This window comes from Cebus imitator, unplaced genomic scaffold (genome assembly GCF_001604975.1).
Source record: "Cebus imitator isolate Cc_AM_T3 unplaced genomic scaffold, Cebus_imitator-1.0 Scaffold577, whole genome shotgun sequence".
Lineage (NCBI taxonomy): Eukaryota > Metazoa > Chordata > Mammalia > Primates > Cebidae > Cebus > Cebus imitator.
This window is the reverse complement of record NW_016107892.1, coordinates 440,216-452,131: the sequence shown is the minus strand read 5'-3', so window position 1 is coordinate 452,131 and position 11,916 is coordinate 440,216. Positions and strand designations below refer to the sequence as shown.

General features: G+C 45.1%; 1 protein-coding gene across 1 annotated transcript in view; it reads left to right on the top strand.

The window, feature by feature from the left end:
• SF3B3 (splicing factor 3b subunit 3) overlaps window positions 1–11,684 on the top strand; it is a 52,901-nt gene extending 41,217 nt beyond the window's left edge. Inside the window, exons 17-26 of the mRNA XM_017516273.2 lie at window positions 584–738; window positions 2,955–3,129; window positions 4,151–4,356; window positions 4,456–4,612; window positions 6,512–6,637; window positions 7,711–7,923; window positions 8,793–8,891; window positions 9,730–9,873; window positions 10,495–10,599; window positions 11,067–11,684. Of these exons, the coding sequence (XP_017371762.1) occupies window positions 584–738; window positions 2,955–3,129; window positions 4,151–4,356; window positions 4,456–4,612; window positions 6,512–6,637; window positions 7,711–7,923; window positions 8,793–8,891; window positions 9,730–9,873; window positions 10,495–10,599; window positions 11,067–11,207 (1,521 nt within the window). The 3' untranslated portion in view covers window positions 11,208–11,684. The remainder of the gene's footprint in view (window positions 1–583; window positions 739–2,954; window positions 3,130–4,150; window positions 4,357–4,455; window positions 4,613–6,511; window positions 6,638–7,710; window positions 7,924–8,792; window positions 8,892–9,729; window positions 9,874–10,494; window positions 10,600–11,066) is intronic.
• The last annotated feature ends 232 nt before the right edge of the window (window positions 11,685–11,916 follow it).

Here is an 11,916-nt window from a genome sequence, read left to right as displayed (position 1 = left end):
GCACTCTGTTGCCCAGGCTGGAGTGCAGTGGTGCTATCTTGGCTCACTGCAAACTCCAGCTCACGGTAAACTCTGGCTCCCTGGTTCAAGTGATCCTCCTGCCTCAGCCTCCCCAGTAGCTGAGATTACAGGCACTCGCCATCATGCCCAGCTAATTTTTATATTTTTAGTAGAGATGAGGTTTCACTGTGTTGCCCAGGCTGGTCTCATAAACTCCTGACCTCAGGGGATCTGCCTGCCTGAGCCTCCCAAAGTGGGTTACAGGCGTGAGCCGCCGTGCCTGGCCTTCATTCCGTTTAATGCTTGGAGCTGTCTAGCCTTGTGGCACTATTTTCATTTTACAAATGTGGAAGCAGGCTAAGAGAGATGATGTGGTTTGTTTAGATCATGGCTCGTAGCTCATGCCTTTCGTATATGCTCAGCAACACTGCCTCTTTCTAACCCTCTTTTTCTTAAGATAGCCTGTTAGATTTCCAGAATATCTTAGGATACTCTGCACTGAAATTTAGGGATAGGGTTTTTGGTCAGCTTACCATGCTTGTGTTTTTTCCCAAACTTAGTGGAGCTGTGTGTTTCCCCTCAGGTATTGGCCATGTCAAGCCGCTCATGGTTGAGCTATTCTTACCAATCTCGCTTCCATCTCACCCCTTTGTCTTATGAGACACTGGAATTTGCATCGGGCTTTGCCTCGGAACAGTGTCCCGAGGGCATTGTGGCCATCTCCACCAACACCCTGCGGTGAGTGAGTCCGTGTTTCAAGCCCAGCAGGAACCCTTTCTGCCAAGGTCTCAGACTAGTTCTGCCAGAGTGTTGGAGGAGGCTGTGAAGAGGTGCCAGAGAACTGACTTTACCATGAGACTTGTGTGTTACAATTGAAACCTTCATTTGGCTCAGGATTTTAGTACCTGGAAGCCAAGTTTTGGTGTTATAGCTTCTGTTAAGACTTTCACGACCAAGCTTCAATACTTAGCAGTACAGTCCAGTCTTCCTGAGATTTCAGATTTTTATTTTCTAGAGAAAGGGCATTGCCATTGGATTAGTTTTAGAACAAGTACTGGATCACTGCATTGATAACCTTTCTTACTCTTGTCGTTTGCAGTGTTAAATCTTAAATTTTAACCAACATATAAGTTATTTAGACCTTTTTCAAGTTGACAAAATTGTTCTTCCTGGTAATATTGATGTGAAGTTTGAGCACTGTATGTAATATTCCTTGCGAGATGGAAAATAACCTGAAATAACCCAGTCAGTTTGGCTTCCTTAAGTTTTGGGGGGCTTTTAAACTTAGGCCACCAAAGATGTGCACATCCTGGTTATAACTATTGGCTATTCATAATGAAACTGGCCTCTTGATAGATTAATCACTATTGCTTATCAAATGAGCTCCCAAAATTTCTTTGCAACAGCTTTCAGGGTCTTTTCTTGGTCATTGTCCTTTTTCTTTCCGTCATCTTTGTATGTATCTCTGCGTGTGCTAGAATGCTTCACCCATGTATATACTTGCCTGTCAATGTTTTCCTTGTTTTTTAAGCCCAGTCTTACAGCCTCATCTGTGGTCCCTAACTCCTGAATTGCTATAGATTTAGACAATCCCTACAGATTTTTAGATTTCCTAGCAACAGAACTTACTTCCCCCTAAAACTAAATTAGGGAAGATGACTGTTTGAGACAAATAAAAGCAGAATTCTTGGGAGCAGTTTGTTTATTTTTAAAATTTAATTATTTTCATTTTTAAATTTATTTTTTGAGATTAGGTCTTACTTTGTTTGTTGTACAGGTTGGAGTGCAGTGGTGTGATCATGGCTCACTACAGCCCCAACTTCCTGGGCTCAAGCTGTTTTTGCCTCAACAAGTAGCTGGGACTATAGGCACATGCCATGATGCCCAGCTAATTTTTGTTTTATTTATAGAGATGGGATTTCACCATGATGCCCAGGCTGGTCTCGAGCTCCTGGGCTCAACAGACCCTCCCACCTCAGCCTCCCAAGTAGCTGGGAATATAGGCATGCACCACCACACCCAGCTTTTTTTCTTCCTATTATTATTTTTAGTAGAGTTGGTGTTTCAGTGTTGCCCAGGCTGGTCTTGAACTCCTAGCCTTAGGTGATCTGCTCACCTCAGCCTCCCAAAGTGTTGGGATTGCAGGTGTGAGCCACCATGCCCAGCCTCTACTTTTTTTAATGTTGAGAATAAACTACAAATAAAACTCCATCATTAGAGAGCAGGTAACTATAGAGAGTTCATGTGATTCTCCTGCCTCAAGTCTCCTGGGTAGCTAGGATTACAGGCACATGCCACCACACCCAGCTAATTTTTGTATATTTAGTAGGTATGGGTTTCACCATGTTGGTCAGGCTGATCTTGAACTCCTGACCTCGTAATCCGCCCACCTTGGCCTCCCAAAGTGCTGGGATTACAGGCGTGAGCCACTGCACCCAGCCAGGTAACTATATTTTTTAGAGTACCTGGGTTCTGCTCATTTTGCACATAGTTTGTCTTATGTGTGCATCTCTGTCCAATTTGACAGAAATTTTTAGGTCCCTTGTTTCTGTCTCTTGCATTGACATAGTTTTCCTAAACCGTGAAGCACAGTCACTACAAATACCATATATGTTCAGGTAATTGCAGTGTTTCACAACAAATTTGGAATTGGTACTCTTTATTATCATTGGAGTGATTTAAAAAAAAGTTTTTTGACAATTGTTTGTGTTTCATTGGTAGGAACTAGAATTACCATAATTGTGGTAGGGTGTTGCCAAATGGGAAGGCCCTTCTTGGATCTCTTTGTCTGCAGCGCAGAATCTTCTAGATTAGGAGATCGTTGTTTAATGTTGCCTAATGCCAACATTAGAGCTTCAGGGATTAATGTGTTTGCTGACTGCTCAAAGTCTATTTCAACATCCAATTTCTAGGTTCTGAGGAGTATTAAATGACTGCCTTGCTTTTTGTCACAGGATTTTGGCATTAGAGAAGCTTGGTGCTGTCTTCAATCAAGTAGCCTTCCCACTGCAGTACACACCCAGAAAATTTGTCATCCACCCTGAGAGTAACAATCTTATTATCATTGAAACGGACCACAATGCCTACACTGAGGCCACAAAAGCTCAGAGAAAGCAGCAGATGGCAGAGGTAATGAGACTGCTGTTCAGGGGTTCTGTTAGAAGATATGTGAAATTAGGTTGAAAAGTTTAAACCTTCCAGCACTTGGGGAGGCTGAGGTGGGAGGATTGCTTGAGGCCACTAGCTCGAGATAAGCCTGGGCAACATAGCAAAAACGCACTTCTATTAAAAATATTTTAAAGTTAGCTTGGTGTGGTGGCTCACACCTGTAGTTCCAGCTATTTGGGAGGCTGAGGCAGGAGGATCACTTGAGCCCAGGAGTTCAAGGCTACAGGGAGCTATGATCATGCCACTGCATACCAGTGGTGCTTTGGAAATGAGACTATTAAAAGTTTAAACTCCTGTTGCTGTTATTATATTCTTATAAAAAAACATACTATGTTTTTAAAGATCTAGGCTGCTTTCAGCTTCTTTAAGCAGAGGCCTTTGCCCCAAAGTACTTCATTTTAGAGCCTTTCTTTTAACCCAGGACTATACTGTGACCTCCATTTATTCACAATTAAGTTCCCTTCTAAAACAGAATTCTTTAGTTCTTGAGCTTCCAAAATAGACTGTTTCCTGGATTTGGGCCCAAAGGAGACAGCTTTCATTTTCTCCACAACACCAGCTCTTTCTACAATTCATTTCCTAGCTAAAACCAAGTAGCTACAACCATGTAGAACTGGATCCAGCCTGAAAGAATGGAGACAGAGTAGTCTTAGCAAGGGAAATCAGATGGGTTGGATAGAAAAATGGGGTTTCCATTGTCATTTTTCTCAGACCATTAGTCCAATATTTGTCACAGCTGTTTTTGGTGTTTTCTACTAATATGTAACTAGCAATGTCTGGATTTCCTTTTTGTGATCTTCCGTCTTCTCTAGTTGGTATACTTTTCCCTTTAATCTTCATTTTGGGAAATCCTGGTTGGGATGACAGACTTTGCTGCTTTATGTATTAAGAGGCCCCTGGAGTGTTCTTACTACCTATCCTCTTCTCAGCCAGCCCCAAATCTGAGCACGCCAACTCAGTTATTTGTTTTTTTGGGGTTTAGGAAATGGTGGAAGCAGCAGGGGAAGATGAGCGGGAGCTGGCCGCAGAGATGGCAGCAGCATTCCTCAACGAAAACCTCCCTGAATCCATCTTTGGCGCTCCCAAGGCTGGCAATGGGCAGTGGGCCTCTGTGATCCGGGTGATGAATCCCATTCAGGGGAACACACTGGACCTTGTCCAGCTGGAACAGAATGAGGCAGCTTTTAGGTAAGGAGCCCAGGACAGTCCAGGGTTTGGTAGACTGGAACAGGAGCTCTGTGGGTTTTCACTAAGGCCTGTGACTCTTGCTTCTTCCTCTGTGTGTAGTGTGGCTGTGTGCAGGTTCTCCAACACTGGTGAAGACTGGTATGTGCTGGTTGGTGTGGCCAAGGACTTGATACTGAACCCCCGATCTGTGGCAGGGGGCTTTGTCTATACTTACAAGCTTGTGAACAATGGGGAAAAACTGGAGTTTTTGCACAAGGTAGGAATCAGCCAGTGGTTCTCCTAGTTCTTAAGTCCTATTGAATTCTCCCACTTTGCTTATATTATAGGTCAAGTCTTTTGGTGACCATCTCTTTCCAGCACACGGAAAATGCTGGGGCCTTCTAGCTACAGTGATTGCCTATGTGTTCCATAGGAAGCCTTTGTGCTGCCTAGTCATAATGGGGAGATAGATGCATACTTAATGAGCCCCTTGTTTACTGTCTTAAGCAGGCAAGAATTTGTGACCAAAATTCAGCAGTTTAATGAATTAAAATTCTGGCCTGGCATTGTGGCGCATGCCTGTAATCCCAGCACTTTGGGAGGCTGAGCTGGGCGGATCACCTGAGGTCAGGAGTTCCAGACTGGTGTGGCCAACATGGTGAAACCCCATCTCTACTAAAAATACAAAAATCAGCCAGGTGTGGTGGCGGGTGCCTATAATCTTTAGCTAGCTACTTGGAGAGCTGAGGCAGGAGAATTGCTTGAACTCGGGAGGCAAAGGTTGTAGTGATCTGTCCAGCACTCCAGCCTCGGCGACAGAGTTAAGATTCTGTCTCAAAAAAAAAAAAAATCTTTTCCACCTGCGTTCCCAGAAAAAAGATAAATGAAGTTACTTTTAATGGGTACAGAGTTTCAGTTTGGGAAGATGAAAAAAATTCTGGACATGATGGTTACACAACAGTAAATGTGCTTAATGCCACTGAAGTGTATAGTTAAAAATGATTGGCTGGGCGCCATGGCTCATGTCTGTAATCCCAGCACTTTGGGAGGCTGAAGTGGGCAGACTGTCCCTGAGGTCAGGAGTTCGAGACCAGCCTGGCCAACATGGTGAAATCCTATCTCTACTAAAAATACATAAAGTCAGCTAGGTGTGGCGGTGGGCGCCTGTAATCCCAGCTACTCGGGAGGCTGAGGCAGGAGAGTTGTTCGAACCCAGGAGGCAGAGGTTGGCAATGAGCCGAGATTGTGCCACTGCACTCTAGCCTGGGTGACAAGAGTGAGACTCCATCTCAGAAAACGAAAAAAAGATTAAGATGCTAAACTTTATATTATGTCTCTTTTACCGTAATTTTTAAAATAAAAAGAATATTCTCCTCTCCACAGTGACAGCATGTGGATTCCTTCAACCCTACCATAAGAGGAGTATCCTCTAGGAAATACTTCATAGACACTCTTGCTTGTTAAATTTGTGTCTCCTTTACAAGTACGATGTCTCTAGGCTGGGTGTGGTGGCTCACTCTTGTAATCCCAGTGCTTTGGGAGGCTGAGTTGAGCAGATCTCTTGAGCCCAAGAGTTTGAGACCAGCCTGGGCAATGTGGTGAAACCCAATTTCTGCAAAAAAATACAGATAATTAGTCGGGCATGGTGGTGCATGCCTGTAGTCCCAGCTACTTGGGAGACTGAAGTGGGAGGATCACCTGAGCCCAGGAAGTCCAGGCTACGATGAGCCATGGTTGTGCCTGCCACAGCACTCCAGTCTGAGCGACAGTGAGACCCTGTTTCAAAAAAAAAAAAAAAAATGTCACTTTTTACTAGCGTTTCTTTCCTGTCCCTCCACAAATGACAGTCCCTTCTTAGATGCTCAGGCTTTACTGTTAGGAGGCCAGTTAAACCGAGCACAGTCTCTGGGCAGCAGTCATCAGGTACCAAAACTTCCTTGTTACTTATAGCATTGATCCCTCTGCTGGGTGAAATGCAGCATATATATGGGACCTGTTCACCCCAATACCCTGATTCATTAGAAGCTACTGTATATGTGTTTTATTTCTCTAATGAGCAAAATAAGATCACTGGTATTGATAGGCTCCTGTGGAAGGAGCTATTTCTGGGCAGAGGGGCGGGACCTGTGGCTGGCTGGCTGTTGTAATAGCTGCATTAACTGCTTTTCCTCTGTAGACTCCAGTGGAAGAGGTCCCTGCTGCCATTGCCCCATTCCAGGGGAGGGTGTTGATTGGTGTGGGGAAGCTGTTGCGTGTCTATGACCTGGGAAAGAAGAAGTTACTCCGAAAGTGTGAGAATAAGGTAAATGTGCTAGCATTGGTGCTGAGATCTAGCTCACCTGTCAAGGGGGGAGGCATTGGTGGGGTTGTGGGCATTGATTTTTAAAATCTTATCTTTATTTGGACTTACTGTGTTGCCCTAATTCCAGCTTCAGAATTAGGCCCTAGGGTTTTTTTGTTTTTTTGTCTCGCCCTGTTGCCCCGGCTGGAGCGCGGTTGTGCTATTTTGGCTCACTGCAGCCTCCACCTCCTGGGTTCAAGCGATTCTCCTGCCTCAGCCTCCCAAGAAGCTGGGATTACAGGCATGTGCCACCACGTCCGGCTAATTTTTTGTATCTTTAGTAGAGACCGGGTTTTGCCATGCTGGCCAGGCTGGTCTTGAACTCCTGACCTCATGATCTGTTTGGCTTGACCTCCCAAAGTGCGGAATTACAGATGTGAACCACTGCACCCAGCTGGCCCTTGAGTTTTGAGAGGAGCAGGAGTAGAAGGATCTCATTTCTTAATTTATCAAGCAAGAAGCAAGAACCAGCTTTCTATCTTGCTAGCTTTTTTTTTTTTTTTTTTTTTTTTTTTTTTTTTTTNTTTTTGAGATGGAGTTTCACTCTGTCACCCAGGCTTTAGTGCAGTGACGCAATCTTGGCTCACTGCAACCTCCGCCTCCTGGGTTCAAGCGATTCTCCTGCCTCAGCCTCCTGAGTTGCTGGGATTACAGAGGTGCACCACCACACCTGGCTATTTTTGTATTTTTAGTAGAGATGGGGTTTCACCAGGTTGGTCAGGCTGGTCTCAAACTCCTGACCTCAAGTGATCCACCCTCCTTGGCCTCCCAAAGTGCTAGGATTATAGGTGTGAGCCACCGCACCCAGCCTCTAGCTTCTATGAGGAATGTAACTGTGAGAGTTAGGCATATGTTTGTACTATATAAAAAGCTATTTGGCTTTTTTTCCCACCTAGAATTTATTCTAGAATTCATTCCTGACTGATGTTCTCTGATATTTGCTGTTCTGCTGACCCTGTATATGTCATTTGGAAAACTGGACTTTGGGTTCTGAACCCCAAGGTTGCACCCACTATTGTCCTTGTTTTTCCCAGCATATTGCCAATTATATCTCTGGGATCCAGACTATTGGACATAGGGTAATTGTATCTGACGTCCAAGAAAGTTTTATCTGGGTTCGCTACAAGCGTAATGAAAACCAGCTTATCATCTTTGCTGATGACACCTACCCCCGATGGGTCACTACAGCCAGCCTCCTGGACTATGACACTGTGGCTGGGGCAGACAAGTTTGGCAACATATGTGTGGTGAGTTGAAGTTGTTAACTTGGATTACAGTGATGTGTAGGAAAGCTGGCTCAGTTTGTTGTTGTAGGTAAAGCCAAGGACACAGGATCATGATCCCCAACCTGAGAAGTACTAAGGGGTATAAAATTCCATTCTACCAAATCTAACTGTACAAACAGTCTGTCCTTTAAGCCTTCTTACTAGTCTTTGGATTTTTCTTTGTGGTTTATCTCCCTTCTCCTTATTGAACATGATTTAATAATGATAGGTTTAGTTTGAGCTAATGGCTATATTTCTTTTCATGTTTTATAAGAACTTTGGAGTGTCTCTTATGTTGTGTGGTTTTGCTTTTACTCTTAGCTGTGTTAAATAAACCCTTGCTCATGGGTTGATTCTTTTGAGTTTCTTGTTCTTTTTTTTTTGAGACGGAGTTTCGCTCTTGTTACCCAGGCTGGAGTGCAATGGCGCGATCTCGGCTCACTGCAACCTCCGCCTCCTGGGTTCAGGCAATTCTCCTGCCTCAACCTCCTGAGTAGCTGGGATTACAGGCACATGCCACCATGCCCAGCTAATTTTTTGTATTTTTGGTAGAGACGGGGTTTCACCATGTTGACCAGGATGGTCTCGATCTCTTGACCTCGTGATCCACCCGCCTCGGCCTCCCAAAGTGCTGGGATTACAGGCTTGAGCCACCACGCCCGGGCCAAGTTTCTTGTTCTTAAGACAAAGCTCCTGCCCACCAGAGCAGGTATAGTACACGTGGGCTCAGGCCCCTGCCTAGGCACTGCCCCTGTGGCTGACCTGCAAGAACCTGGGCCAGACATGTTGCCTGGAGACCCAGGTGAGCAGGTCCTGGCCCCAACACTGTGACTTGTGTTACTTCCTTGTAGGTGAGGCTCCCACCCAACACCAACGATGAAGTGGATGAAGACCCTACGGGAAACAAAGCTCTGTGGGACCGTGGTTTGCTCAATGGGGCCTCCCAGAAGGTAAGATTGCAGAATGGGCCGTAGGGAGCGCGCTGCTTAGTGCCTTTTCCTGTTGCCCTCACTGAAGAAATTGCCTTTGGTGAATTATTCACAGTGCACATGACTGTGCTGAGTGCCCTCCATCCATAGTCCTTTCTTACCCATCTGCAAAAATGTCCTTGGAGGATAGTGAATTCCTTAGAGAGGGTCCATTCCTAGTCCTCTGCTCTGAGGTTTGTCCCGGGCTTTACTATCTCCTGTAGGCATGCGCTGCTTTAATAGAGCATCTTTGGACTTTTGGAGAGATCTCTTTTAGAGGACAAGCCTAGTAATTGCTAGTTTATAATTGTTTTGTATCTTCCTTTTTTTTATGACAACTTGATAAATTTAACAAAATGGTTCTTATTGTTTAAGAAATGATGAACAGTAACTTTAGCATGTTTTGTGAGGTATTAAGCTTTAAGTAAATGAGAGAATTTTAAAGTATTTTTAGGTTTCAGTAATTTTTGGGTCTCACTCTGTCACCTGGGCTGGAGTGCAGTGGTGCAATCACAGATCACTGCAGCTTCCGCATCCAGGGCTCAAGTGATCCTTCCCCCTCAGCCTTCTGAGTAGCTGGGAGTACAGTACATGCCCCCAAATCTGGTAAATTTTGTGGGTGTGGGTATATGAGGCCTCACTGTGTTGCCCAGGCTGATCTCGAAATCCTGGGCTCAAGCAGTCCTCCCACCTTGGTCTCTATAATAATTTTGGATGTTAATAGATGGTGAAATGTGCCTTTGGGAGCACTGCTTGCTCCTGGGAGTCCAGGGAGGCTACTGAGGGCACACACAGTCACTAATCTGTTTCTGACTCACAGGCAGAGGTGATCATGAACTACCACGTCGGGGAGACAGTACTGTCCTTACAGAAGACCACGCTGATCCCTGGAGGCTCAGAATCACTTGTCTATACCACCTTGTCAGGAGGAATTGGCATCCTTGTGCCATTCACGTCTCATGAGGTAAGAGTGCCCACATTGCTCTGGCCTTGGCTTTTAAGGTTGTTTCTTGGTGTTGAATCTACCTAAGAGGTCAAATTTATTTGTCCTCACATATAATGAATAATGTTCTGGAAATTATAAAGTGACAGAAGTTCTTGGGGAGATAGGAATCTTGATTCCCCCACACCTGGGGAAGGCCATTTGTTTTTATACTGTACTAGGCGTTTGCTTCAGTCCAGTGTAAGTTTACATGGTTAGTCTGAGCCTAAAACTCTAGAACCTAACTCTACAGACTAGGATTGATGGTATTGATGGGATGATGCCTGCAGAGGCACACATCATCAACTTGAGGTTTGGCAGAGTTTGGCATGTTTTGTTCCAGACACGGAAGCTGGGATTGGGAATCTGACCTCACAAACCCTTTTTGTGTGGCATTCTTTCTTGCACTGCAGATGACATGAGGTCTCCTTTTGGGTTTTAACTATCCTGTTGTAGCAGAAAAACCTGTGATTATCAGAAAGTGATTAGATATTTCCTATGTGTTTGTGTGGTAAAAATCAGTAGCTTGTCTGTTCCTTGTGCTTGTAGAAACTATAGTTGAAATCACTTCTCAGTGACAGTCTTTTTTGTTTCTTCTTCCAGGACCATGACTTCTTCCAGCATGTGGAAATGCACCTGCGATCTGAACATCCCCCTCTCTGTGGGCGGGACCACCTCAGCTTTCGTTCCTACTACTTCCCTGTGAAGGTAAGTTGGGGGAATCTGAGCTGAAAAGGGAGATCGTGGGTAAAGGAGCAATACAGGGTGTGAATGTATTGATGGGAATAATACCAGGGAGGGCAGCTCCCCTTACGGCAGACCACAGCCAGAGCAAAAGCTTCACCTGCTTCTGCCATTCTGAACTCTGAGTACCAAGAGTCAACTTAGTTAGTGTTCCTGGCTCTACAAGTGGTGCTCAGGTATCAGGTAGAGAATAAAAAGCATTCCCTGGCTGGGCGTGATGGCACACGTTTGTGGTCCCAGCCGGTTGGGAGGCTGACCCCAGAGTTTGAGAGTGCAGTGAGCTATGACTGTCCCATAGCACTGCAACCTGGATGATAGGGTAAGACACTGTTTCAAAAACTAAATCAACTTTTCCTACAATTGCTGCCTTAGTGAGTGCCATTTTCTTTGGGCATCTCACTTATTTTTCTTCTCCTTTCTCCGTATCTTAGAATGTGATTGATGGAGACCTGTGTGAGCAGTTCAATTCCATGGAACCCAACAAACAAAAGAACGTCTCTGAAGAACTGGACCGAACCCCACCCGAGGTGTCCAAGAAACTCGAGGATATCCGGACCCGCTATGCCTTCTGAGCCCTCCTTTCCCCGTGGGGCATGCCAGGGACTGTGTGTTTCGTTTCCCCCACCACCATCGCTGCCACCCGGCTTCTGCCATGTCGTAGGGGGGTAACTGGATAATCAAGACTGCATTTTGAAAGCCAACAGTTCTTTCCCCTCACCCCTTCTCCTGGAATGACTGGCTTCCCCACAAATTGGCACTGAGATTTGCTATACTTCTCCCAACCTAGTACATGATACATGACCCCAGGCTCCAGTGTGGAACACAATGCCCCTATTCCCCAAAGCCGTCCCTACATTGATATGTCTGGCTCTCTTGTCTACTTTTGCACACACCCGTAATTTTTAACTGGTTTTCCTGTAAATAAAGTTTTGTACAATGTTATCTCTGGGAGGAAGGAAGGCAGGCTATGGTAGGACTGGGTTGGTTTCAATCCTGAGTTCTGCCACTCTAGAATCTAACCAGAAATAGAAACCTAGTTTTTAAGGTGACTAGCGTCCATGTGTCTTTTTCTGAAAATTAGGATGTAGGTGGGAGGTTTGAGCCCAAGTTAGAGCAGGAAGAACCGAGTAGACTCCTTCCTTCAGATGCTACTTGGAGCACTCTGTGGCTCCCCACTCCTAGGTCTGTGGTGATTTCTGGTTTTTCCTGGTTCTTTTTGCTGTGTTGATGAAACATGGGCTCGATAACCATGTGGATAGCCACCCCTCTTCCCATTGGATA